Raw genomic sequence first — 27,962 nt, 5'->3', positions numbered from 1 at the left:
ATTCATATTTTAACATTTCAATAATATTTGACAGATCAGTTTTGTTCTTGCTTCAAAGAGTTAAAAGTTTCTGATGCAAAGTGTAAAGCAAAAAAAAAAAAAAAAAAACCACAAACTGTAGTTTAAGTTCAGTTAGTTTTATTTTTAGATTTAAATTCAACATCTTCACACTTTACACTGAAATGAAACAAGCACAATCACAACTAAACTATTGCTGCAACAGCAGAATACAAAAGGGGAGAGATTTTTTTCCCCCACAAAAGTTAAGAATAACTACAAAATATTGTTTATTATTTCCAGTCAAACAATAAAGAGGAAGGAAAGAAGAGACGCTGGCACAATCTCTTTAGGTAATATTTTAGCATATGCAACTTTGAAAAATGTCAGAACGTTTCAATTTTTATGCAGATCCACAAAAGCTAAGTACCTGCATCAACATGAACATTCTCATACAGACACTACTGATCATTAGGGGGAAAAGTTAAATATTGGTACAACATGAAGTCAGAAGTCTTAAAAGAACAGCATGAATTTCTTTAAGAGAGGCTTTCTGGAGTTCATATGGAGCTGACTAGTATCTTGCCTGCTGTAGGTAGCTGATCAGTCTCAGTTCAAGACAAGACATGTTTTTAAATACATAAAATACGAAAATGTGCGTTGTTTTTATTGGTTATCCTGGTAAAAGAGAAATTCCTTCAGTATAATTTTGCATTTCACTTTATTGGGTAGTAAAGTGTGGTGTGTGGTAGTAGAAGAAGGTTACTTGTGTTTACTTCCTGCCTGTGTTTTTCTGCAATGCACCACTTCAACCATAGGCAGTAAATGCTAAGACTGATGGAATCATCTTAAAAACAGGTGAGAAACAGAAGTTTGAGAATAATGTATATTTTTCAAAGCTGATATTGTTGCATTCTCAAAACTAATTGCAATTGCTTGCTTTTCAAAATTGTGCGGCTCTGACTCAGACTGCTGCTGCAGGCAAATTACTATCTGCTCCTAATGTCCCCACAGAACACAGACAATACAAACTCTATCGCAGAGAAAGACTGAGGAAACATTGGGTTGAGACTTTACAGTGGTGATGTTCCAGCAGGAAGTGTTGTCAGCGGTGTGTAGCCCCTTGAGTAAGTTTGGCACGTCTGGCTGTAGACGTTGCTGAGAGGAATACCAAGCTGACGACCTTGCCCTAAACCCTCCTCGGAGTTAAGCGCATAGGGCATCTTGGACATGATGGCCAAACTCAGCTTGAAGAAAACATTACGCAGAGCTGTTCGGTATTCCTTCCTGACCAGACAATAGATGACAGGGTTGAAACAGCTGCTGGTGAAAGCTAAACAGTTGGCCAGAGGGAAGAAGTACGTCTGAGCACTGTAGAACGATTTGCTCATATCAATGATGTCAAGCTGTATCAGGACGCTCCAGAGAGTGAGGACATTGTAGGGAAACCAGCAGGCACAGAAGGTCAGCACCACCACAGCCACAGATTTTGAGATGTCGGCTTTTCGCCGAGTGTTGCTGCTCCCTTTCAGTTTGTGCCTGCAGAGGAATCGCAGCAAGAGCAAGTAGGAGAGGATGATGATGGCGTAGGGTAGCAGAAATCCCAGAACCACTCGCAGGAGTTGGTTTATTCCGAGCCAAGCCGTGCCTTCTGGGAAGCGGAGCAAGCATGCTGTGTCATTGCCGCTGCCCACACGGCTGAGGTCTGCGTACCGGGCCCTGGGTACTGCCACGATGAGAGCCCCAACCCAAATGATAGCTGTGGTTACCGGGAAGGTACAAGATCTGTTGCATAGGGACGATCCAGGTTTGAGAGCTGTTGCCACGTAGCAGTAGCGTGTCAGACTCATAGCTGTCAGAAAAAAGCAACTTGCAAAGACGTTCAGTCCAGTTAGCAAGGACACAGCCTTACATGCAGCTAAGCCAAAAGGCCAACTGTAGTCCAGAGCAATGTCCACCGCCCAAAAGGGTAAGGCAAGAGAAAACAGTAGGTCGGCCAAAGCTAGGTTGAAAACAAAGAAGTTGATGGTGCCAGTGGTGATGGTGTGAGTTGAATAAAGTAGGAACATGACCAGCAAGTTGCCCAACACTCCAGCTGTAGCCACAATGAAGTACACCACAGAGATGAACACTCTCAGCGTTCCATCATCTGGACTCTCCATCCCACTCTCATTGTTTGAATTGTGAAATGACAGCAGAGAGTTGTTGCAAAATGCACCCAAACTGCAACTGTTCAGGAGGTTGTAGAAAACCTCGAGCTTCTTCAAATCAGGATTTGACATGTTTTTAACCCCTAAAACTCACTTTTTTGAGAATAGCCTCGTCTTTTAGAGGAGGAGGTGTTTCCACTTACCCTCTCTGAGACAACTATAAATCAGATAGGCAAGTTCCGGCTTTGCGTTTATTAGATGACAATTGCTCCTGCAAGGAAAGAGGAAATTATAATTACATCATAGACGCAGCAGTTTATGAATAAATAAGTGGATTAGCTTGGTCAGATAAACGAATTTTACTGAAGTGTCAGCCACAGGGTCAGATCATGCTGCCCAGATCTTAATGAAAGAAACAAAGTATGTACATTTTTGATGAAAGTCTCATGGCTGATTTCATTGCCTAATAGAGAAAACATTTCAAGATTTGTTCAGTATAATTTTTAACCATACTTGCTTAAAAAAATTCTTGACTACACAGCATGTACAAACATCCATCCTCTAATAACTCATTACGATGTTCGACTTCAAACTAATCGCATTATTTGAACAGGAGCTGGTCTGCTAAGTAACCCAAATGGGTTTTCCTCAAAGATCTGCCAGATAAAGAATTTTTGATTGAAGATGTTAAATTAATATTATCAATATTAATATTATTAATGAAATCTATAGTTTTTTGTCTCTAGTTTTCTTCTCTGTCTTTTGCTTGTTTGAAATTAAAAAGGCAAGGAACTTGAAAATTGTGCTCAACCCTCCAACATTACTTACTGCATTATTTGTTTATCTATCCAGTTTTCATTTAACCAGCTGTTTATCTAAATTTCTCCCAGTTTTAAAATCTATCACAGTTAATCAGACAAGGTTCCTTAACTACTGAAGACCAGAATCTGTTTAAATTTCCATTTATTTCAAGTAATTTGACTAGCATTGAAATATTACATTCAAATATAAACTAATGTATCTTAATGCAGTCTTGATTGCTATTTTCAATTAAAGAAGGAAAACAAATCTTACCTGGGAAATGAATGATGGAAAACCTTCAGCTGGGCTTACTGTCATCGCTCTGAGCTCTACTGAAGAACACGGAAAATAGCAATCTTCATTGTCCCCTTCCCTTGTTTTAGGCTCCACCTTCCAGAGAAGGATCAACAAGGGTCTCATAAATGGTTGATGATTAACTGTCGAATCCTACTAATATTTAAGTATCAACAATCATATCAGTCTTGTTAAATAAACAAAACAAAACAAAAAACAACTATCAAATGTCAATTTGAAGGGTAAATTAATTTTGTCTGGGAGAAGAATTACATTTTTTATAGAAAGGAATGAGAGGAATGTATTATAACATCTAGATTAGTTTTCAAAAATCAAACATTGACACTTTAATTGGAAGTGATTAGCTATACTGGAGCTAGACTCTGATTGAAGATTAAGCTATCGGTAATCACTACCATGTTACAATGATTAAATCAAGACAGAAGAATCTATCATAAACAAACAAGAAACCGTATTACTTAGAGGGAAGTTCCGAAATTAACCGAGAAGGCAGGTTATCTTTAGCGTTATCAAAATGCGGTTTCTTTGTGGCGTAATTTGTTGCTACAATTACATGGTTTGACATCAAGGAAAGGTTGGAGAGTAAGGACGAGGAAGGCGTTACCTCTCTCACTCACTGCTATATTGATATCCTGTAGCAAATATGTACAGATACTTAAGTACTGGTTCGCTGTGCTGGTCTGTATGCACTTCATTTCACAAGATTATCTGTTATGCAGTGAAGTTTTATGTATAGATAAATATTTGTATTGCACTGCACGTACTGTGATTGAGTTTTCAGTTGTACGTTAGAAACAGTGTTACTATACCTGTGTGGGGATTGTGCTGTCAGTGAAAAGATCCATGTTGGGATCTGCTCCACTGAATAATTTTTCTTTTCCAGGAAATTATAATGTGACATAGTTTCCAACAGCCATTGCTGCATTTTTTACTGCAGCGGTGGCTGCAATAAAACTAAGAAAAACAAAAAAAAAAACAACCACACAAAAAAACTAATTAATTAAACACCAGACTTTTATTATATGTGCTTTATTCTCCTGCACAGTTTAACTTTATCTATTGTATTTGTTATACAGTATTTTGCCTACAGTTAGGCAATGAATGCACTGCAAAAACACAAACTATGATTGGTCTAGAGCAAAGTTTTGGGAATACATAAAATATGACAAAACTAAATTACAGTAAATTTTTTTACCCTAATTCCAACACTCCTCCCAATCCTCATTCTCATCTTCCTTCCAACCCTCCTTCCGACCCCAATTTAATTGAGTCGCTAACCCTTATAACCCTCCTGCCAGACCTGCTTCCAAACATAATTTCAAACCTCTTTCCAATCCTTAATCCAAAATAACTCTGATAGACTTTTTGAGGTAACAGAGAGAATATAAAAAATAAACAGCCATAACAGACTGCGACCAGAATTTAAGCAAAACAATTTAGCTCTTCATGTTGATGAGGCTGTGTGACAAAGCTGAAGTTCATTCAAATTGCTGTAGAGAAAAGGTTTCATATGTCATTATGGGCTAGCTTTGTTTTTGTTTTTTTATAAACTGTCCTGACCTTACATCTTAGCTATGTAAACAATGTTCTGCACAAATTTCTGATACTCTTCAGGTGTGATTTTTGCATTGACTGAAAGTTGTCACTTTCATTTCATCCATTTCTACAGTTTTGCTACATGTGTTTTGCAGGCTTTTGCTTTATTCGGCTGCTTCTGCCTATTTCTTACATTTCTGCACGTCTTCCGCCGTTAACTTCAAATGCTTCTGTAATTTTCACTGAAAATGCACAATGCATTATGGCAGGAATTGCAAATTTTTCTAATTGAAACTTTGTAGACCGTTTTTAAAAGGCATGTATTTGACAAAATGTGTTCTTTTAGATTAACTCAAAATAGATTGGTCGAATTCCCAAGAGTTATGCTAGCAAGATGGTTGTTGATGGATACAAAAAAAATATTGTGACTTCTAAAACCCTTCAAGACTTTAAAAAAACAGAAGGGTAAGCAGAAAAACAAAAAAGAAACTTCTTTTATACTTATGGAGTTTTTTTAACCATGCGTACCTTTATGTCTGACCTTTATCTTAGCGTTGTTCCCTTTGATAAGCTTTGCACATTTATTAACGCATTTCATTCAACATTCAAATAAATTCTAAAAAAAAAAAAGTGTAGCAAGGTATAACAACTCTTATAACAACTCTACATTTTATTTGATTTGCATTTTGTTTTTCTCTTTTTATATGAAAGGCACTGCTTTCAGATTAGACTGGGCGGCAGAAATGATTCTTCATTATAAAACGCTGATAGTGGAAAGAACATCAGCAGTGAATGACTAAATGAGATTAGGATGCAAAAGGCGGAAGAGTGAAGAGTCTGATTTATACTGGTCTGCATGCACGGAGTTTTCATAAATGGACTGAAGAAAACATGCCACTCCCTGAGTTTTCCGCCGGCAGCATCCCGCAGAAACATGTTTCCAACATTAGACGTGCTGTGTAAGAAAAAACAAAAATGAGATATCTGACATCATCTCTATCTAGATGCTTTTTGTTTGATTGGCAAAACTATTTCTAATTGCTAAATGTGAGAATATTTAGAGAAATTAATTTAACACATGCTGAGGTAATTAAAGGAGTCCCATGTTTTTTAAGGTTCTGATTGAGGAACTCCCATTGATCTGTTTTAAAGCAACACCTTAAATATTTTTCTTCTTCGCATTGAAAAAAATCTAATTAAATAAGCCAAAATAAAGAGAATGATGGGCCTTCACATGTTTGGGTTCAATTTCCAGATTTTCCTTCTGCCTATATGCAAGTAGGCATAGACCACTGAATATTTTCAAAGTATACTATGGTTTTTACAATGTTACTGTCAGTGAATAGCTAATCACACCATTGCTATAGTTTAATACATAGTATAATAATAGAGAAAATTGTGGAGAGAACCGTTTGCTGTGTGCATTTCTCAGTATGACGTTGAAGCAGAGAATGGTTTTGTATGGAGTAGAGCGAACAAGTAACCAGACTTCTTGTTCGCCCCCTGAAGACCAATTTTAAGATGAGCACTTCAACATGAATTTTTTATGATATTACAATTAAATTTGAGAATTATAAAAAAAAAAATAACTGCTTAAAGAAATATGTCAATTTCTGTCAGAGTTGATTACTGAAAAACTGTGAAAGTGGTGGAATTTTATTTGACTTTTATATGTTTTACTAATTTTTAATAAATGTTGTTCCAAGTACTTTTTAATAAGCATATGGACTCCATTGCATATGGACTCCATTGTTCCATCAACAAATGAGTTGATGGAACAATGGAGTTGACACAAAATGATCTCTACTGGTCCCATTAATCCAGATGTGTTTATCTGATCACTTAGAGCTCATCGCTGCAGGTGACAGCGAACAGCAACGGTGAAAAACTGCTCAACTCCTCAAACAACCAACACCTGCTTAGATGAATGGTCCTCTCTGCTTTAAACTTCAATTTTTCAATGCACAACAGTGACACCCACTGGCTATCTTAGGGTTGTTCACAAAACTAAAAAATGGCTTCCTCAAATGGAGTGCCCTAGTTTGATTGTCAAGCAGAAAACTTCCCGAAGGACCGTTAGTTTAAGGAATTCATTCACACTGTTAAATGCAGAATGTAAAAAAAAATATTAGGCAATATTATAAAAACAATTTGAAGCAGACCCCCAAATGCTGAAGCAAGACTGACAGCTTAAGATACCAATGGAGATGATAAGGCCACTGGACAAAAGCAGCAGAGTGGAAGAGAATGAATATACATATTTTGTGATGTATATGTAACTTGTTCTACTTCTAGATAAAAAACAACTACTTTCTGGTAAAGTAGTTGTTTGAAGCAACCGCCACGTTACTTCAAGATGAAGTAACGTGTACCTGGTGTGACATATGACAGAAATTATTTGTTGTTAAGATGGATGAGATTGACAATAACACATCTGCTGACATTTACATATACTTACATATTTACATAATTTTTAGACACTCAGAAATTGAAAATACGACTTTATCTACATGTCCACTTAAGCAAATAGAACTTTGCTAAAAGTATTTTTTTACTGCCGTATTCTTTGTAATGTTACTCAGTATATTTGGTCTTATTTATTCATTTAAATAATATTTAGTAGACAGAGGTAACTTGTCTTTGTGTGAAGCGCCTACACGTTTAGAGAGGTGGGGCTAATTAAACTCTATTCTTGAATTTTATCTGAAATCTGTTCAAGTATAAATACATTTTTTTTTAAATGTTTATTTTACTGTACTTTCAGCACAGCAGCATCATTCCACAGCTGTGGACACACGGACTTGCTAGATGTTTTGTTATTATGTGGTGTTCTCTTCCTAACACGACTGTGAGCAGGAATTAAACCTGCTACATAATTTAACTCTCCGGTAAAGAGCGTTAAATTACTTCTGCTGTGATCTGGCACCTTAATAGGAAATAACTTGATCTTCAACAGAACCCACTGTCCCTCCCTGACAATATATGCTTATAAGGAAAACAATTTAAAAAAACTGTAGGAGATAATAGATACTCTTTAAATTATTAAGTAACTATTATTTAATAAATTGTAGCATAGTTGACCTTCAGTAGTGCTCAACATTCTTTACATTTGTTTTGTTATTTAGGGATCACATAACCTCCTAATTGAAGGTTGACGACCCCCAGTGGGATCCCCACCCCATTGTTTTAGAACCGCTGTTCTAAAACTACCTTAATCTAATCTGAACCTCCGCGCACGCGCCCACCCTTCACCCCTCAGCGAATGGGACAGACCCGCGCGCTCACGCACATATCACTGTTGCTCGTTATTAACGTTAATAACGTTATCTCTCGCGTCACTCACGTCTTCCCCCCCCCCCCCCCTCCCCCCCCCCCCAACAACAACGGTCTGCCGCTGCGGAGCCTCCTGAGGACGGAACTGCGGTTCAGGTGCACCGCTGTGATTTAAATAACAACTCAAGTTTATTTTAGCGCTGCGAGAAGAGAAGAGAAGAGAAGGAGACGAGGAGAGATTAGCACAGTGCTGAAAGACAGCTCTCTGATTTGTCGACAAGTGTTTATCCGCTGAAGGGAGCTCGCCATTGTTTTATCTGTGATGGGATTCCTTCAGGAGCAACCTGCCGCCTGACGTTAACTCCCCTGCTGGAGGTAAGAGCTGAAGCTAGGCGACAGTTAACTGACAAAACACAGTGTTTCCTTGAGGCGCAGGATGATGTGCTGGCTGGGACACTTTGTTATTAGAGTTAGTGTCGGCGAAAGTTAACTACAACATCCCATCTAACTATTATGGATGTCAGTTACCAGTGCGGCACTCGGCGAAGTCCCATCTTAGCCCACTCAAACAGCCGTTGCAGGAATAATTGGTGATTAATCACACGTTTGTGAGCGCCTTTGTTGTACCAGCAATAAGCGAACATGTTCAACGCTGCTGAACTAGTGTTAGGTGAGCGCAAACGGGACAGACAACAAGGCTGCCATTGTACCGGATCAGAGGCGGATTAACGGAATTCCTTTTCTCTGCACTGTCTGAACGGCCTCCAGCCCCTCTCTCTCTCTAGTCTCTGTCGGTTCTAGATGTTTTGAGAAGCTCTCACCTCTTGAACTTTTTAGAAACTAAACTTGAACTCCACCAGCAGGCATGCACGCACTGATGTCAAAATGAAGATGTTGGGGAAACATGTGGATGGGGACAATGCTTTTAAAAGGCATTAGCTTCCCGAATTGTGATCCAGACACAAGAAGACTTACAACTGTAACTTAATGTGCATTTTTCTTAATTGGTATCTTATTAAACATGTCTTAAAGTGAGGTATGTTTATAAAGTATTTAGGATTCAGCAATAAATATCAAACATCCCAGAATATGTAGTTTTAGAAATAAAGTTACAGTATTTTCAAATTTTTGAAATTCTAGGGTTTTTGTTTAAAAGGTTGTGATCCAAAATAGTATATTTATCACAAAATTGACAAGTTTTCTATATATTTTAAGATTCAGAAAGGCATGTGCGCTGAAGTGTCATATTGGTTGACTTTTGGAACTTAAGTTTGGTTTTAAAAAGTTTGATTTTGTGCCCCAGCTGTCACAGAAAGTAAATAATTTTAAAAAATTAATTCTGAATTCCTATTTTGATATCATTCACCATATACGTAAAACTTTAATATGCAAGTGTTTTTGTTTTTTAGAGTAACATCTATCAAATGAAACAAAAACTGCAGCCAGCAACTCCGTTCTCGTTTCAACCGAGGCGTTTTCAGTGGAATCATAGCAATCAGTTGGTATCCAATCAATGATTTTCACATCTCCAATGATTGAACAATGACAACGTTACTTTTTGAAACCAAGCGTCAGAGTTGAACTTTTTGGGAACACCCCCTGTGGAGGTGTGAAGTGTTCTATAGGTGTGATAGTAAACATGCGCACGGAGGACAGAAGGGTTTGTTCTACACATGTACGCGCAGATTACTACAAAAACAACGGTGGACAGGATTGTGGTGTTTGTGCCACTTCACCTACTCAGTTTAACACAACTTGTGATATGGAGGACATGAGGACTTGGCTCATCGTAGGCAGGTTACCGTTTTCTAAATGAGGTGGAAGCTCAGGGTCAAAAGTGCATGCAAGTTTTGACAACATGCTAAAATTACAGTGCCCTCACATGACAACTACAGTGGATTTAAAGTGTACTTGTGGTCTCATCTAAATGTGGAACTTTTCTCCAATTGAAATCCAGAAACACTGGTAGTTTTTCAGACGGTGGTCTTGTGTAAACAAGACCGCTCCCGGCCTTATTAATTTATAGTAACATTCGTACTGATTTGAAGACTTACAATTGCAACTGAATTAGCTTTTTTCATCACAAAAGTAAAAATGCCTTAAGTAATGCTTGTCATGATTCTCTTACAAGTTTGTTAACGGTCTACAGGAAATAACTGCTTTGTACTCTTGACCAAGTAAATAACTCTCTTGGTGTCTTTATTTAGCATAAAGCCAGAGCAATTGTTCTCAGAGGCTGGAGCTAATGACAGGTCACAGAGGGGCCAAGATCATCATGAACTTCTACCCGTCTTGAACTTCAAACTTTGAACTTCACAAAGGTTTTTGCCACAGCCGTTTTATGAACCTTCAAACCATCAATATTTTTTGCTTTATCTTCATTTTACATAATGCGTTATCTTGTGGCACACTACCTCATATCTTAATTATGTCAGTAGTTAAAAGTTTCTCTGTAATTAACTTGCATATGCAAACTGTGGAGTGTGATCATCAAAAACAGTTTGCATAATCTGAAATTACTCTTTATTTGGACTGGAATTTGTTTACGATGGTAGATTTCCACTTTCATGTGGACTAACTGTTAATTTCAGCCTCTTGGACCTCCTAATATGGATTTATACTAAATGAAGATACAAAGAGAGTTATATACAGAAGGTAAGATATTTACTGATATTTAACTTGGATTCAAAAATCATAAGCTATCCATTTATTGATATAGTTTTAATGGGCTTTAATATTGAATGCATAAAAAACAGGTTTCAGTTGTTTTTTGTTTCTTGTTGTTGCTGTTTTTCTTGGTACTTTAAGGCTTTTTTCTTTTCGCATAATTATGGAAGAAGTTTTTATAGGAGTATAAAAACTGACATATTGCTTGCATAAACTCTTATTTATACTCCCAAAACATCCAGATGTTATATTAGTTGTGGCCTTTGACAATCCACTACTCACTGGAAATAAACAAATAGGCCCAGATTTTTCATTTCTTACTCCTCCTCCCCTCCCCTGCGTAAATTTGCACATCATGCACAACATGCAACATCCCCAGCTCTCCCCTCCTCCCCTGCAGTATGAGGCTGACCAACATGTGGGGAGGTAATCCCAGCTATTAGGGTAATCTCCTCAGCATGACGATCAATAGGGGAGGGTGTGCTGCCCGACTACCAGACAAGAGTTGTGGTGTGGGGAGGGGGACAAAATTTGTGCTAAAGAAAAATGATTTAATCATCTAGATTAGGTCAGGAGACGAAGGGGCTGGACAAAGGGGGAAGGGTGCAGACAGAGGCGACAGGAGGATGTGAGGGGTGAGGCCATCTCGACTTTGGAACAAGATCTGTTTGATGACAATGGACAGAAACATTCTGGTTTTAAGAGCAGATGAAGGCAACAGACTACTGTAGCAGTGGTCTTGTGCTTGAGACAAGACTACTGCTACAGATACTGGGCAGAAAGGTTAGAAGTAAAGAGTTAGCTGTGTCTCAGTCTTTAAAATTCTAACTTAACACTAAAATCCTAATGGAGACAGCTTCAATAAAAGTAGATTTAAAAGTTGGTGAAACAGACCAAAATATTAGCAATTAGAGCTAATTTAGAGTAAATCAAAATTAGGCAAACTGTAGTTTGTTATTCCAAGGATTCTAAACATGGCTCCATATTGCTTTGCAAATTCTGAATTTTTCCAAAAATCATTAAATGTGGTTCCAGCACCGTTATCAGGTAGGCATGGACAAGTCAAAGTATAGCAAGGTTTTAAAGATAGTTAAAAATTTCCAAACTATCCTGATAGTTTAAAGTCCTTTCAATGAGGTACTAGAGAAGGAGCTGGAGTGACTGGAGTTCTCTCCAAACTGTGTGGAGCAAAGCATAAAGCAGTTCTGCCCCTCCTACACCTGCTGCTGCACACCACTGGTTGGCTTACTGAAGGAATGCTATTACACCTTTCCCATGCTTACAAGACAGAAATGGTGTTAGGAAGTTCCCAGTTTCTTTTGGTGTGTTTTGTGATTTTTTTAAAAAAAAATTTTATGTTTATATTTCTGATGTTTGTGTGTAACACCGTGGGGTAATTGGCATAATATGTTATAAACTATTATTAAAATTGTGACCAATTTGCTTTCTGACATGAGGGAGTTTGCAAATGACTTATTTCCCCATCAGAAAGTTGTTTTTCCCAATTATACAGACACCAAATGAACACTTTGCAGGTCTCAAGCAGAAGTGGGAAAAAAGTAATTCAAAAGAAAAAAAAAACACGCACACCACTTAACAGTTATTAGTGGTATTCATTATAATATTGTACAGATAAGAATGATGCCATAATTTCTTGATATCAGGGTTATGGAAAATGATGGAAAATTGAATTTGACTTGGTAAGTCTCCCTGTAAAGTGGCCTGGTTTGACTTCTGTTTTATAGCAGTGCTATAAAAGTAAAGTAACTGAATTTATTACTTCATTGTTTTACTACATCTGCTTTAAGACAGTAAAAAGACAATAAACATACACAAAGCAAAAGAATCACTTTACTCAGCACATCTCATGCAAGATTCATCCAAAGAAAAATACCAAAAATGCATTTTAAAAAGTTAACACAAAACTCGAATGAAAGGCTTCTATCCAATAATTTCATTGAAATGTGTCCCAGATCAAGATAAGTATGGAAAAAGAAAATAGAGCTTTGTATTTGAAGATGTCATGTATTTCCATCCATCCATCCATCCATCCATCCATCCATCCATCCACCCACCCACCCACTAACCCCGACCACTCTTAAATAATATTACGTGTACAACAACACACAACTTACAAGTATTCTTCCTGGAATGGTGTTCCATTCCAGCAAGAATAGGAGAACTGTAGCCTAGCGTTGCTAGGGAGAGGCTCTCCATGCTGAGATGGATCTAAACCTCCAGTTTGGAGGTGAGAACTCTTCATTTTTCTGAGATGTGTAGTCCATGCTAGTTTACAACCTCAACAGCTTGTTTATTACAGCCATGTGTACCATCAACATATGCAATGCTTAGCCTGGTTAATTCACTCCAAAACCAGTAGATAGAAACATCTAATTCCCATTTTCCCTTTTTTTTACAACATTGCAAAATCTTTCTTAAAAGTTTCATGACAGTTGAATGGAACAGAGCAAGTGACTAGGGCAAAGAACCCCCAACTTAAAATACATAAAAACTGCATTATCAAGTATCTGGGAGAGACCATTCCCAATTTGTGTAAAAGGAAAAAAAGGGAGGGGAAACTTGCTCTTCAAGTCTCCAGCGAAGGAGCTGGAGTTCAAACACTGGCATAGTGTCCAGATGGAAGATGGAAGGGATGAGTAAGGCATTCACAGATCCCTCCTGTTTGGTCCCATTGAGACAGAGGGAGACGAGATTGGATGGGTCTGAGGGAATCAGGTTACTATCGGCCCATTCTATTCCAGAGAAACGCTGGTGTAAAAGATGCAATACCCCGATGGGAAACCTAATCCGGACCCTCCTGCCAGCTGTCATTGTTTTGCTCTTGGGTAAAATCGCAGAGTAGCTATCACCTTACCTTTCTTAAAACCTTACTTTAATCATGAGTGAAAATGGGAAATTACTCACATGTTCTTACAGATCAGCATTCACTTTGTAACTTGAGAGATTTGTGAGTGCAATTTGTTGTATATCACAAGTACAATGGCACTAAAGTCATCTTAATCCTCTTAAGACACAAGCGTGAGACACTGACTTGTTTTTCATTTATAGAGGAACTGTGTGAAGCAGCACTGCAAAATATAGTACTAACTTAAAATTGGTTTTAGTAAAGTTCAGGAAAACCATATTGGGCTGAAAAGAAATGAGAAATAAAATAAATGTTAAAACCAAAGAGCAGAGAGTGAAACTTGAATTTGCAATACTAATGGGTTTGAAAACATACTTAGTGTAAAAACTAAAAAGTTGTGCTTAAATTGTCATGCATTTTTACATTTTGAAGTATTCCTCCATTTATTACTGCTGTAGGACTCTGTTTGGGGTTCAGGGTTGCAGAGGCCGCAGTTTTGAGTAATCTGCATTTTCTTTTGCATGCAGAAGAACAGTTAATCTCAGTATAGAGCTGAAATCAGGGTCACAAAAAAGAGAAATACTTTAATGGGATTTGGAAATTTGCAAAGCAAAAGCCAGCATCTCCTGGTGAACATCAGACATACAAGACAATCATAAATAATTCCTAAAAGCTCAGTTGAAACTGGAACTGCCATAACTAAAGAAAATTAAAAAAAAAACGACAGAAAATGAATACATTATTTGTATATTGTAAATATCATTCATACCTGGCTAAAGTCATGTTTGTAGAGTATATGGTCTGATTTGTTAGCTGCACTTCCAGAAAGGCATGCAACTGAGTTTTATTTGGACACTTTAAAAAAAAAAAAAAAAAAAAAAAAAGCTTGTTTTTATGCCTTTGGCTTACTAAAGTGTATTTTAGATGGTTCATATTGTTTTGTTGATCTGAGGAGCCTCTGTTTTTGCTGAATTTGCTGTTCAGTTTCCTGTCCGTCTGCCCTCAGTTGTTGGTGTAGGGAAAAGCTACAGAGAGAGCAGCTGAAACACTAGTCTTTAAATCTTATGATGTTGAAAGGAAAGTGCTACGTTACTAAACAGAACAAGTTTTCCTACAGCATTATTAAAAGGAATTATGTTAACAGCTGAATTATCTATAGACATTAAAATGTGCATTTTTTTAATCACTAATGGTGACTAAATTTGCGTCGCTATTTGAGGGTTAAAAAAGAGGTACTTTAATGACAAATGTTATTGTACAAAATGATACTTAAATGTTTAGTGGGCTATATTATGATTATATATTGTATATATATTATATATTGTCGAAAAATGGGGAAGTCGTAAAAAGACAATCAATTTTTATTGCCATAGATAAGTTCAAGGATAAATTCTGCTTACATTGTGATATGCATTCTGTAATTTTAATCTCTGGCAGGTTGTCTCTGTTTCTTTAACATTAACATCATGATCTTAAATAAAAAAACTCGAGATTTCCTCCTGAGGATAGGAGCACAGATGATTGTGTGTGGATGTGGTGGATTGGGGGTGGGATGCTGTAAAAAGACACAAACAAGAGTGACAGAGACACATAAAGGGAGACAGTGTGAGTCTGAGTTGACCTTGGCATGATAATCTAATCCCTGTTGAGAGTGCTTTTTTTAGAGAGCAACTTAATGCTAGCAGATTATACTCCAGTGTCTCCCACACTAGCCAATACACACAGAAAACAGAGTGGGTCCACAGTGGATCCCTAGACCCACCACAGATGAACTCTAATATTTGAAAATACCCTTAAATATGTAATTCTTCCATCTTTTCTTTTCTGCTTTCAGAGACAGTCCTTTGTTAATCTCCAAGGTCTGCAATCTACCTTGCAGATACTTGGCTATCCGGTCTAACCTTTGCAGTGAGTATTTTCTGTCATTTCTTTGTTCTGTTATGGATACCTCTTAATGCACTAAGGGGGCATCCATGATAAAAGGCCACTCATGGAGCAGCTCATGTCATGCAGTGAAGAGTAATCCCTATATATGTTGTGTAACCGAGCGGAGAGCTGCATGAGGAGGGGGATGGGCACCAGCGTGCACAAGTTTGTCCGTGCCTGTGACTGCTGAGCTCATGGCTGTCTAATCTTTTAGGTACATTAGGCTGTTCACCAACAGTAGACTACTACTTCACTGTTTACCTTTCAATTACAGGAAGTCACTCTAGAAACATTGTAAATCTTCAGTAATAAAATGTGATCAGAAAATTTGGGTTTGTGCTTATCAAATATGTTACAATGCTCACCTGGCTTTTGTACAATGAGACACTGGCTGAAAAGAGGAAGTGTCTTGTTACTATGACTTAGTACGCTTTAGGAAACATAAGTCCTGTTGAAATCTTAGGAAAAGCCATTGATAAACTGGACGTCACCTCAAGTAGAAGAGACAGATGGTTCACAAAAGCTTTTACAAATGAAAACCTGAAGAGTGGTTAGCATTTGACTCAACATAATTTTTCTGATATCCTTGAATAAAACTCAGGGCAACCAATTATCTTCAAAATGTGTTTAATTAGTAAATAGTGTGTAATTTATTCTTAGTATGTATTAGCAAAAGTCATACAGACTGTTGTATTCTTTTTGATTAGTAGTGCCTGTGAGCACAAAGACCGATAATGGTGATCAGTTTGGTCTTCTCCGTCATAAAACAGCTGTGACTATTAACCATAGCTGAAGCAAGTGAGGTACGGATTTAGATGTTGTTCTTGGTTCTTTTGTGACATCCTGGAACTATTTGCCAAGGAAGATTCATATTTCTTGTTCCTCAATATCTTTAGATGTGTTGGTATTTAGGATATTTTAGCCTGCTTTATGTTGACAGAGATGCTTCTTTATGTCATTGTTTTTTCTACAAATCTGGCAAGTATTAAGCATGAGACTGGCAAGCAAAATTGAACTCAGCTTTCAAAAAATTTCCCTTAATGATTAAGTGTCATCACTTGAAATCAGAGTTTTCTGACTCATATCAAAACTGATTGCAATTTTCTGATATAACAATTTAAGTGTGACAAAAGCAACGACAGAAGAAATCTGTAAGCACTCTCTTTTCCTTCTGAGGGTGGACTGAGTGCAGTCTAGAGGGTTTGCCAAATTTGAAAAAATTGGATCTTAAAGTTGGATAAATAAATCTAACCTTCACTCTGAGACTGCTTTTAGCAAAGTACTCACCCTCGGTTTATATGCTGGTTTTGTTTGCTGCTTCAGCTGCGTTAGTGGAAACGGGCAGGATTACTGGACACAAAGCATAGATGTGAGGTGAGGCTTAGTGAGCGACTATGGCTTTGAACACTAGCATAAGGACCGTCACATGCTATCTCCAGTCAGGGGTATGTTGGCACCGGCTTGTGGATGTGAATATTTGGACGACTTCAGCACAAACACACAGGCACTGAGACAGGCTCGTTCTGGGGGCATTTTAGCAAACATTTGCTCATCTTTTTTTTTTTTCTTTTTTTTTTTCATTTCACTTGTATGCCAATCCTGGGTTAAATAAAACAGAGACATTCATTTTAAAATCAAAATAAATTATGATTCATTCATTCTTGGGCGTGTCATGCAGAATAAGGGAGATGCTACTTCCTGTCCACAGCAGCAACCGGGCACACAGGCGGCGCACAAACATACGACCCACCGATAGCGGATATTTTTCACACACATCGCAGCACACAGGCTCTCAGCATCCATGCCCTGACCATAGGGAGTTTGTGCTGAGCTGGTTGGGACGTCAGGATGAATCAATGCGAGGACAGCTGACTGGACATGCCTATTCATCTGCCAAAGAAAAGAGAGAGGAAAAAAAAGGGGGAGCGAGGGATTCTAAAAGAATGAGCCGAGCCCTGAAGCAACACGTTTTTCTGTGTGCATTACTTATTTTATCCTTCAGAGAACACTGAATGTTTATGGGGTGGAAGGAGAGGAAGTGGATAGTTGAATAGGGTTTTTTTTTTTTGTACATGTAAATGTGGGCTGCTGTGACAAAGACATAAGGTCCTTATGTTATACTGTCAAGGCGCCTAACTCCATACTGATGGCCTGTTTATACCCATCTGTTGCCACCATCAGCCCTCTGACTTTATCCCCATTGTGTTAACTCATTTCATTCGCCTTAACATTAAACCCTTAATTGCCGCCCTCCAGTTTCTCTTGCACATGCCCACCCGGCGCTCTTATAGACAGTGTGCCGCATTGCCTGTGCACTAATCTGGTAGCGTCTGCCTACAAAACACCTGCCATATCCAAAAAGACCCTCTGAACCCCTCCATGCACCCATGCCAGTGTGAGCGGATCAGCATAGATGACAACATGCATGTAGGCAGATGCGCCTGTGGATGCAGATAATAAGACACCCAAATGACTTCAAAGTTACAAATACAAATCTTGTTTTTTTCCTTACAAGTGAAAGGAAATAAAAGTAATTTTTTTTTTTTTTTTTTTTTTTTTTTGTCCCGCCTATTTGCTCAGACATGTATTGGAAGAGAGTGACGTAGAGGCCCAGGCCTCTTTCGTTTAACAATAACTCCCTGGACCCCCTAATGAGGGTTGAGGGCCAGACGTGAGGCGATGTGACAGTTCTGGTGCTGCCAACACAATAGCAGGTTTCTCTTTTGACTGCCTGGCTGGCTGTACACCACAAAGCATCTTCTTTGACTAAAACAAATGCTCACATTTGCATAAAATATATGTCTAACCCTGCCTGCCGGGGTTAGAACTTTCCTTGTGGAGTACACTGCGCTGTGATTAGAGGATTTTGTAACTCTATGCTGTAATTCTTTGAAATGAAGACATCTAGTAAATAATAAAACTAAATGAATAAAGTTAACGTTGGTCTTCATGAGTAAGTCACTATTTCACAGCAGTTGCACACAGAATTTCACAGAATAGCACTCTGTCTCTGCCTGTTTTACTCTGCGAGTTTCTGAAATCCAGTTTGTTGATAGCGGTTTATTGATTGGGAATTAGAGTGGATGGCCCCTAAGGGTTCATCCTGGTTGGGCCAGGAATGAATACATCTCTTCATGCTTCACCTCACACACTCAATTTAGGCATAGGAAACCAAAGGACTGATAGACATGCATGTTGAGACACTGACCCGCGCTCTAATATGTACAGACAGGCATCGTTCATCTGCTGTGGGACAAAAACACTGTCCCAGTATCAGTTGGATGCAGACGCATGAAACTGCTTTTGTCATTGTTGGGGTGTGTTTGCTTAACATAGAGCTGTACACTTTCTGGGAAAGATGTAAATGCAATACTATTGCTGGAAATTACAATAATGAAACTGATTGGGACTAAGCCTCATTTTCTGGAGACATTTCTTTCTTTACTATTACACAATATCCCCACAACTTTCCATAAGCTTTAGCATGTCAACCACTAAAGAAACATTTGTGTTGTTGCCATTAACCTAGGGCCATTCAAATAGCTAAATATACTGTAAATATCAAAAGCATGAATGCATAACATGTGAAATTATATGTCCTAACAATTATTACATCCAAACAGTTCTTTGTGACGGCTATATTTATCAGAGAGCTTTTGCAAAGACAATTGGGATTTGTTCTGCCTAAAACTTTTGCATTAGGAAAAGGACACAACCAACAATTCATACGTGAATCAATCACATTGTTCTGTAACTATTATCTAGTAATACCAATATTATTATATACTATTTTATAGGTAATAGTTGAAATGTTTGTGTATGGGGCTTCTAAACCACAAATGTTAATTTTACACTAATCATATTATTGAAAACTGCAAACAGCTGTGATTTATTTATTTATTTATTTTATGGTGATGATAATGCTAGTGACAGAGATAATCATTGGAAACATGGTGTTGCTTAAACTTTTGCACATTTTATCAAGTTACTTCTACTTTTATACAAATCTGAAAAGTGACATTTGTATTCACCTTCAGACTTTAAGATCTGTCAGCCTGTTAACATTAATATTCTTCTATTTTCAGGTAAACTGGAAACATACTTTCTTCAGAGGTCGGGATGGACCTTAAAGCAGTGACTTTTTGCAGATTCCAGTCGCCAGCTTTGAGAACTTAATGACTTTTCTGGGTTAAACCTTGAAGATTCATCAGATTAACTACACATCTGTTAACCCGCGAGATCTTCACGAAAAGTAATGGAGACAGAGGAGAAAGAGGATGCATCACAAAAACAAGCTTCAAGTACAAAAGAAGGGGAAGAAGATGCAGCAGCATGCCACACATGTGGAGTGTGTGGTCGTAGTTTTCCTCTGCTCAGCTCTCTCTCTCAGCACATGAGAAGACACACAAGGGAGAAGCCGTATAAGTGTCCCTATTGTGAGCACCGGACAGCTCAGAAAGGCAGCCTGAAGGCTCACATCCGAAGCCATAAACTGGGCCTACTCAGCAAAAACCCTGGAGACAATGAGGTGGAAGAAGATCAGGAACAGAAAGATGAGCCTGATGTTCTGGACGTCCCTGAAGTCATCAGCACATCTGACAAAGCTCATCACATCAATGGGAAGGTGAAGAAGAAAGTAACAAAGAAAAAAGTCAAAAGTAAAAATGGGGTTGAGTTTGGAGATGGGCCTTTCTCCTGCATCATTTGCGGCCAAGTTTTCCCTCAGGTATTGCTCCTTAAATCCCACATTAAGCTGCACCACAGTTCCCACGATCACGGATGCCGCATTTGTGGACGACGCTTCCGCCAAGCATGGTTCCTCCAAAGCCACATGCGCATTCATCGGGTCAAAGCACAGCTTCAAGGCAGTAAAAACAATGAGATGCCTGCCACGATCAATGGGACTCCTCAGGACCCAGCGTCACTGACAAACGAAGAGTGCCTCTACGAGCTCTGCCCTGGCTGCGGTAACTTCTTCAAAGACCGCACCACATTGCGGGCTCACGAAAAGCTGCATAAACTGAACCCAAATCCAAAAAGTGAAGACCTGATGGCCTCTGAGTTGCAAGTTGATAAGAAGCACTTTTTGGAACTCCTGAACCTCAAAAGTGTTAACTCTAAAGAACCACCTGAGGCAAAATTTCAGGGTAGGAGAATTCAAGAGCTAGACCCAATTTGTAGTTACCAAGCCTGGCAGTTAGCTACAAGGGGACGACTGGTGGAGTCCTCTGAAAAATGTCTGGGCTGGGAGGAGAGGCTGGCTGATGCAGAAGTAGCATATGACACAGAGAAAGGAGAATACATACCCCTGAAGCAGGAAAAGAAGAGGAAACAAACTGACAGCTCCAACTCTAGTGTCAAAAAGAAGAAGGGTGATGCAGGCCATGATCATGCACCTAACTCTTTGAATCACGGCAGAAGTGGAGACAAAAAGATTTTCCAAAAAGACCGTATCATTTTGAATGGACTCGGTCAAGCGTTTTATGAGGCACTGCAGACAAAGAAGGTCAGAGAACTCTCATCTAAGCAGAGTAAGAACATCAGGAGCCAAGAGCACGGAGGTGAGCCTAGAAAAACACTCACACTGTCATTCTGTAGACCTGAAATGGGTTTGCAAGGTTAAAATTTCAATGAGGACAGCTGCTTAAAAGAAATGTCTTTCGTTACGCTGATCTCTGTAAGGTTAGGTTAGATCGAGACACCCATCAAGGTGAAGTTTCAAAACTCGGTCAACCACAGTGTAGTCTTTTGTCACTAAAAGGGTAGGTAGAGCCCTCTAGTGGATTTATAATTGAATTACACCAGCTGTTGCAGCATTGCACAGATGGATTTGAGCCTTTTTTCAGAGTGAAACAACAAGCTAACGTAATGTTTGTTGTAAGTTCGAAGCTAATATGTGATTCTAGATGTTTAATCCCTCCATTTATCATAAATAGGAGGCAATTTAAAGTCATTGGTTTCCTGGAACCGACTTGGTTTTAGGCTTATTATAAAACTGTTTTGAACTTCTTCTTCTTGTTCTTACAGATAAAAAGTCCTACTCCTGTGAGTACTGTGATTTCCAGACTGTTGACTCCTCACTGCTCAGGTCCCACCTATACAGCCATCGCCTCGGCCCCTGCAGCAAACAGAGCACCGCTGCTGGCAACATCAGTAAAAATGGTTCTTCGAGATATATGGACTACCTCAGGAGCAGGAGTGTGTTGCTCAGTCAGCCATATTGGAATCAGTACACATACTCTCCTGGTCAGGAGTTTGCAGAGGGAAACATTAAGATGGAAAACTCGAACGGGATTGAGGTGGAAGAGGAGGTACACTCTGGTGGCGAAAATGTCAGTCTTCTTAATCTTTCTTCATCCTCTGTTGAAAATTCAAATTATCTGGTAAAAACTGAGGACCTGGTGCAACATCAGTGTCTATACTGCTCACACACTAGCAATTACCCAGAAGTCCTGTGGATTCATCAGCGTGTCACCCACAGGGTGGATGGCAGCAGCTCTGTAGCACCAAAGTGGGCACCCTGCATTAGCATTTTAAAGAGTTTGAAAGCGGGGTCTTCTCAGTGGAGGCGCACAGGACCTCCACCGTTCCTTGAAGGCAAGGACTGCCCAGCTTTACCCACCCCACGAACACAGCGTACACAACCTCCGGGTGTCACGGCCCAAACCAGCAGCAAGGTCTCATCCTCAAAAATTCAGTCAAACATCCCAAGGCCCAAGCATCACCCGAAGGATTCGCATTCCTCAGATGCAACACATTCTCGTGGGAAGGTTGTGTTCCAACCTCAAAGGAAGTCTGGTGAACATAAACGAGTCGTAGATAGTGTAAGTAAAGCCTCCATTGCCCAGGTTACTTCAATAAACAGTTCTGTGCACACCAAGAGTCTCTCGAACTTCCAGACTTCAAGTAGCCCCAAACACAGGGGCAACAGAGCCGCTGTGGAGGGTGTCTTCCCCCAGGAGGGTTTGGGGTTCATGTTGGCAAGAAATCAAAGTGGGACTTCTTCCAACACAGCAGCAGACAGAACCTACTCCCGAAGGCAATCGTGGGACTTTTCCTCTGGTCTTAAAGGCCCTGATCTTTGGGCAGCCATGAACATGTGGGGGCTACATGGTGGGAAAGCATATTTAGAACAACACCTTTTTGCTCAGGGAAAGAGTGACTCAGCAGGAGACACCCCTAAGGAGATGGACCTTTTAAGTCTTTTGAAGAGCTACAGTCCCCATGAGCTGGCAGCTCTTTATCAGCACTGGGGATATGTCGATCCAAGACTGGATCCACAAGGTAAATAGAGTTTTTCGAGCCAAACTAACTATAATGCCTGAGAGAGATAAAAGAAAAAAGCTGGGATTTATTCAACATATACTGTGTCTACAACTATTTATAGTCATTTCCTCATTTGTCATAGTAACAAACTTCAGTTTGTTTTAGTGAGATTTGATAAGCCAACACAAATTAATGCATAAATATGAAGTGGAAGAAAATTATGGTTTACCAGAAAAAAAATATGTAAAGTTATGCATTTGTATTCAGCCAAGTACTTTGCAGCACTGCTGTACACAGTCACAGCTGCATGTCTATTGAGGTGTGTCCATCTTTGCACATCTTAAATTAACTTTTTGTCAATTCTTGGCAACGCAGCTCAAACTCAGTAATGCTGGATCTGTGTACATTGATTTTAACCGCCTACTGCTGATTGCCGACTTGAATTAAGTCTGAATTTTGACTTGACCATATTTGAGTTTCAACTCTTAACTTGCCTCTTGTAGGTCACATCAGATGACCACTGATCACACTCAGGTTCTCCTGGAGGTTTTTTCCTCTTAAAGGGGGTTTCTTCTCACCACTGTCCCTAAATTCGTCCTCAACATGTGGGATTGCTGCAAAGTTAACAACTTAATACAACTGACTGTCCATCGTTGGTTCATGAATGATGGCTAAAATTCAGAGGCTCAGTGGAGTCTGCTAGGTTTCTTCATATAGAAAACTTTTTACCAATTTCAATATTACATTAAAGTCTATATTCTTTAGTAACCACAATCAAATTAGAATGTCTTTAAATACATTGGTATGACTGGATTGATTTTATATTTCTGTAAAAATAATGTTTTTTATGTGATGTGCCGTGACGCAACATTTGATGTGAAATGGCGCTATACTGAATTGTAAAGAATTTTGAAAAACAAAACTCTCTTCCACTTCACAATATTGCATTTTGTTGTGTTCTATCACACGAAATCCCGGTAAAATGGACCAAGGCTTGTGAACATAACATTTGGGGTAGGAATACTTTTGCAAGACAATGGGCTAAAATATTAAAATATTACAACTTGTTTTGTTTGGTTTTTTTTTTTTTTAGTGTATCCAGATCACTATTAATGTCTTATGGTTTGTCAGCATGATGTCTTTGCTAAGTTTCTGAAGCATGCAGGATTTGAGATACAGTGTTTATGGTTAATTGCTGTTTTAAAATCCTTTTACAGCAACACTGCAGCTGAATGGAAGTTTTGGGAATGAAGTTCATTCTTCCACTGAATCTTCCAAACAGGTATTTGTTTTATGCAGACTTTTCCTAAACAAAAATTTCTTAAATCTAAATGTTTTAAAATAAAACTGTTATAGAATAGACAAGTGGCGACATGCTTTTACATCAATTTTACTTGACGTGCCGTATGTCAAACAATATCACACCAAGATTGGAGTGGCGCTGGTGGTTTTCACCCCTCAGATATTTTTTTTAAGTCTGAGCAAACATATCTGTGCTTTGATCCAGTGTGAACTGTTTAAGACAATCGTGCAAACTGAAGTTATTTCTTGTCCAAATTATGTAAATTCATTATAATTTTACTTAAATGAATACTAAATGAATGTTATATCTGGACTTGCAGGGTGTTGATGATTGTTTGAAAAGCATAATCTTTTTTCCTGAGCAAATATTTAAGATGAAAGTCAGACTGCACATTGCGTATCACTAGTTTAAACTACTGATTACACCCGAGTATCAAAACAAATCAGATATGTTACCATTTTTGCGTCACACGTTTTGCCTTCCAAGACATCCTAATCATTTGGGTTGGAGAACAGCACAGAAATCCCTAATTTCCTCAAACGTCTCTCCAGCAGCACTGGGTGCCTGCTCTGCTGTCTGTACTTCGTCTCTGTCCGAGTACAGCCTGTCATCCCCGTGCACACTCGTGTCTGCAGACGCACTTCTGTCTGTGTGCGTAGCTGTCAGCTCTTGCAACCTGGCTGCCGCTTTCCTTCACGATGCGTAAGGGAGGCTGACAGGGACGAGGCAAACAAATAATAAAAAGACATCGTTGGTCCCCCCTCGGGGTAAAACTCACCCGGCGTCTCCATATGTTGTGTCAGTTAGGCCTGTCACTCAGGCCTACCGTCATGACACCTACAACTGCTTCCTTTCTCCTCTTCTCCCTCCTTAAATCAGTTCGTCTCAAAACTTTTCAGCCTTTGCTTCCACTTAAAGGCAGACATTTCTCCTAACCACACTGCCTTAACAAGACCACACAGACGGGTCAGGTTTCACTTTAATTACAAATGAATAAATAAGTAAATAATTTCTCTTTTTTGTCGTTTTGGCTTGAGAAATGTGAGTGACTGAGCATTTTTTTCAAAATAAACATTAAATATTAGAACAATATGACGTACAGTATCGTAAAGAAAACTTTTCTCCTTCACACTTAAATGTTTCAGATCAGCGATTTATGATTTATCTGTACCCACTTATCCTCATATGGTCACTTGGGGCCAGGTTGCCAGTCCATCACAGGGCAATACAAAATAAACGACCATGCACACACATACCCATAGCAAGTGCTAGAGATGATAGATTTATTTATTTATTTTTTACCGTGGTGGAGCCTTAGCTCTCCCTTTTTTGCACAATCTTTTCTTAATTAGGCAGTTAATTACGAAATTTCCTAATTAATTCCTTAGGCAGGTTCTTAGGAAAACTCTCCAATATTTTGGAGACTTACACAGACTTACACAGGCATAAATAGCCTGGGTACGTAAGGTTATGTTTCAAGCTTTGAATTAGATTGAAGTCCAAACTTTGACTACACCAATCCATCCCACCTTCATTTGGATTTTCCTGTGCTGCCTCATTTAAAGTAACACTTTCTTTAACGTAGAAATACATAAGTCATGCTCAAAATGCAAGGTGGTGAAAGGGTACAATGACCTGCTATTCCAACACAGATGTGTGTGTGGTGTAACCTCTTGAGCTTTCTGTCCGTCTCCTGCAGAAGAGCAGCCGCTCCACTCCATCTTCAGGATCTCTGCATAAAGGAACGTGAGGCGCTGCTGCTGCCGATCCCCGCTGCCACCATCCTACCTGCTGAATAAAAACACACGTTGTTCTTTGAAGGAAGCAGCCAAAAACGCAGAGGCAACAGTGAAAAATGCACAATTTATCGGAAGCAATGAGGTCAACTCAACATGATTATTTTATTTGAGGTCTTCCGCATGTTTTCTTTGCTCGGTAAACCTTTAGATGATGATAGCTGATGTGCACAACACGGTGAGGTGTTTGGAAACTTTGTAGAGATAATGCTCCAGTCCAGATGGAAATAAAAGTGTGTTGCTTCAGTTGCGTAGCTACATAGAAGATGTCTTTAGTTGTAGTGATACTGTAAAAACGGATCCGTCAAAACAACAGCAAAGGCGTAACACCATGAAAGCATTGAAAAACACTCTTACTGCAAAAATGTAATGTTATTCACTGTATATCACTGTCATGTTTCAGTTTGTTGTTTCAACTCCTGTAAATGTTTTTGTTTTTAATATTATTGTTATCTTTGCTAAGTTTGTTATTGTTACCACGTTCAGAATTACAGATAAACTAACATCACTTCAGATTTGAACCCGACCAATAAACTCTGACATGAGAGGAGGGATGTACAGCTCAATGTGCCAGTTTATGATTCACTTTTGTATGAGGTGTAGTTGTGGTACTGTATGGTTTCTGTGTGAAAATTGTTTAGACATCAAAACATATTATATTTTTAGTTTCATTTCAGTGGTCTCTTTTCAGTCATTAATTAGGAAAAAAAACCATTATAAACAATGTGTTGAACTATTTTCTAATATTAGCTCACAGTCTCACTGGATAACAGGGGTCGGAACAAGCTGGAATTTTTTTTCTTTTTTTTTTTTTTTAGACCCAATTGCGTTAGATTATACCCATAAATTGTTGCCCATCATACAGCTATACACCTAGTCTGTAGCGTCCAAAAAGGTGCCCGCCATTATACGTTCAGATTTCAATTACAAATGCAGTATTTGCCTCTGTGTTTCAGTTAGATTTATTCTGTGAACATCTGGTCGTCTTTCATACTCTGTATGTGACGTAGCGACTGAATGCTGTGATTTTTTTTTTTTCTTCTAGAAGTAAAAAAGGTAGTGAAAAACAGTTTGTATTGATGTGGCTCCTACAAGCCCCCCCCTACAAGCTTCTGAAAAAAAAAATGTATGGTATGTCTTCATTTTTAATAATTCACTTTACTCTCCTTTTGTGTTCCATGTGTACTCTGTTTGCTGGTTTCTTCTAGTATGTTTACATTTTTAGTACATCTCCTTTATCTCCTCCCTTAGATAAAATGTCTATGCATTTGACATAAAGCCATAAGCGTATGATTGTTGGGAGATCCAAAGAGCACACAACTATTACAATGAGTGTTAGCAGAAAATATATTCTCCTCGCCGATAAATATTGTAAATGGACTTTTACTTCAGGGGCTTTTTCTTTTCTAAAAGTGACATTCAAGGACCCATAGATACTCGATATTTGTACAGAGAAAACACAAATTGTGGAGGGCCGCTCTCTCTGAAACAACAGGAAATGGTGACCCAGTGTTTTTCATACAAACTCAAACGTTTTGCAAACATCAAGCTTTAAATTGAGCTGCGAGTGGTTTCATTTTTGTGACTGTAAACATGTTTCGTAGGTAATTATGTTGGTATCAGAAGGAATATTTTCAACAGCTTCAGTGTGTTTGTAAAATTATTTGAATAAAGTTGATTAATGTTGATTTATATACACAGTGTTTTTGGTACGTTTTATAATATAAGTGTGTCCTTAGTTGGGTAATATTAGGAAAGCAAATGCAATAGTATTGTTTGTAATGCAGTGTAAATATGTCGTGTCAATATGTTTTTGCATTTAATCACTATTTGCGCTGAATTATTACATGACCAGATTAAAGTACATGTGCTAGTAACAGAACCCAACAGCAAATTTTTGTCTATTTAAAAACAAAAAAGAAGCAAATTTATATATTTTCTACAAATAAAAAGTCGAATTGATTGGTCTATCCACATATGCATGTGGTAGTTCATGTCGTAACATTATACTGAAAAAATCAGATTTAAAAATCAGATGGTTAAAGGGCGCATAATTACTGACTTAC

General features: G+C 38.6%; 2 protein-coding genes across 4 annotated transcripts; one reads left to right on the top strand and one right to left on the bottom strand.

Moving 5' to 3' along the window:
* Window positions 1–158: 158 nt before the first annotated feature.
* LOC106963198 (relaxin-3 receptor 1-like) lies at window positions 159–4,134 on the bottom strand. Its single transcript, XM_015057978.1, has 2 exons — window positions 3,222–4,134; window positions 159–2,418 (listed from the first exon to the last, which is right to left on the bottom strand). The coding sequence occupies exon 2, from the start codon at window positions 2,277–2,279 to the stop codon at window positions 1,071–1,073; it is 1,209 nt and encodes a 402-aa protein (XP_014913464.1). The 5' UTR covers window positions 2,280–2,418; window positions 3,222–4,134; the 3' UTR covers window positions 159–1,070.
* Window positions 4,135–8,144: 4,010 nt separating this feature from the next.
* LOC106963204 (zinc finger protein 516-like) lies at window positions 8,145–27,592 on the top strand. Of its 3 annotated transcripts, XM_015057986.1 has the most exons (7): window positions 8,145–8,447; window positions 8,541–8,545; window positions 15,465–15,513; window positions 19,617–21,092; window positions 21,559–22,815; window positions 24,015–24,079; window positions 25,800–27,592. In XM_015057986.1, exons 4-7 carry the CDS (start codon window positions 19,787–19,789, stop codon window positions 25,848–25,850), a joined length of 2,679 nt encoding a protein of 892 aa, XP_014913472.1. In that variant the 5' UTR covers window positions 8,145–8,447; window positions 8,541–8,545; window positions 15,465–15,513; window positions 19,617–19,786; the 3' UTR covers window positions 25,851–27,592. The 3 variants fall into 3 exon arrangements, with proteins under 3 accessions (XP_014913472.1, XP_014913473.1, XP_014913474.1); XM_015057987.1 differs by lacking the exon at window positions 8,541–8,545 and having other exon boundaries at window positions 15,440–15,513; XM_015057988.1 differs by lacking the exons at window positions 8,541–8,545; window positions 15,465–15,513.
* The last annotated feature ends 370 nt before the right edge of the window (window positions 27,593–27,962 follow it).

Source organism: Poecilia latipinna, unplaced genomic scaffold (assembly GCF_001443285.1).
Source record: "Poecilia latipinna isolate Pla-1442-1.1 unplaced genomic scaffold, P_latipinna-1.0 Scaffold1505, whole genome shotgun sequence".
Classification (NCBI taxonomy): domain Eukaryota; kingdom Metazoa; phylum Chordata; class Actinopteri; order Cyprinodontiformes; family Poeciliidae; genus Poecilia; species Poecilia latipinna.
Note: the sequence above shows the minus strand (reverse complement) of the source record. Positions and strands in the feature narration are given on the sequence as shown.

Coding starts and splice junctions, on each gene's coding strand:
- LOC106963198 (XM_015057978.1), bottom strand. CDS start 2,279: ATGTCAAATCCTGATTTGAAGAAGCTCGAGGTTTTCTACAACCTCCTG.
- LOC106963204 (XM_015057988.1), top strand. CDS start 19,787: ATGGAGACAGAGGAGAAAGAGGATGCATCACAAAAACAAGCTTCAAGT. Junction 21,093..21,558: donor CAGGAGCCAAGAGCACGGAG/GTGAGCCTAGAA, acceptor TTGTTCTTACAG/ATAAAAAGTCCTACTCCTGT. Junction 24,080..25,799: donor CCACTGAATCTTCCAAACAG/GTATTTGTTTTA, acceptor CGTCTCCTGCAG/AAGAGCAGCCGCTCCACTCC.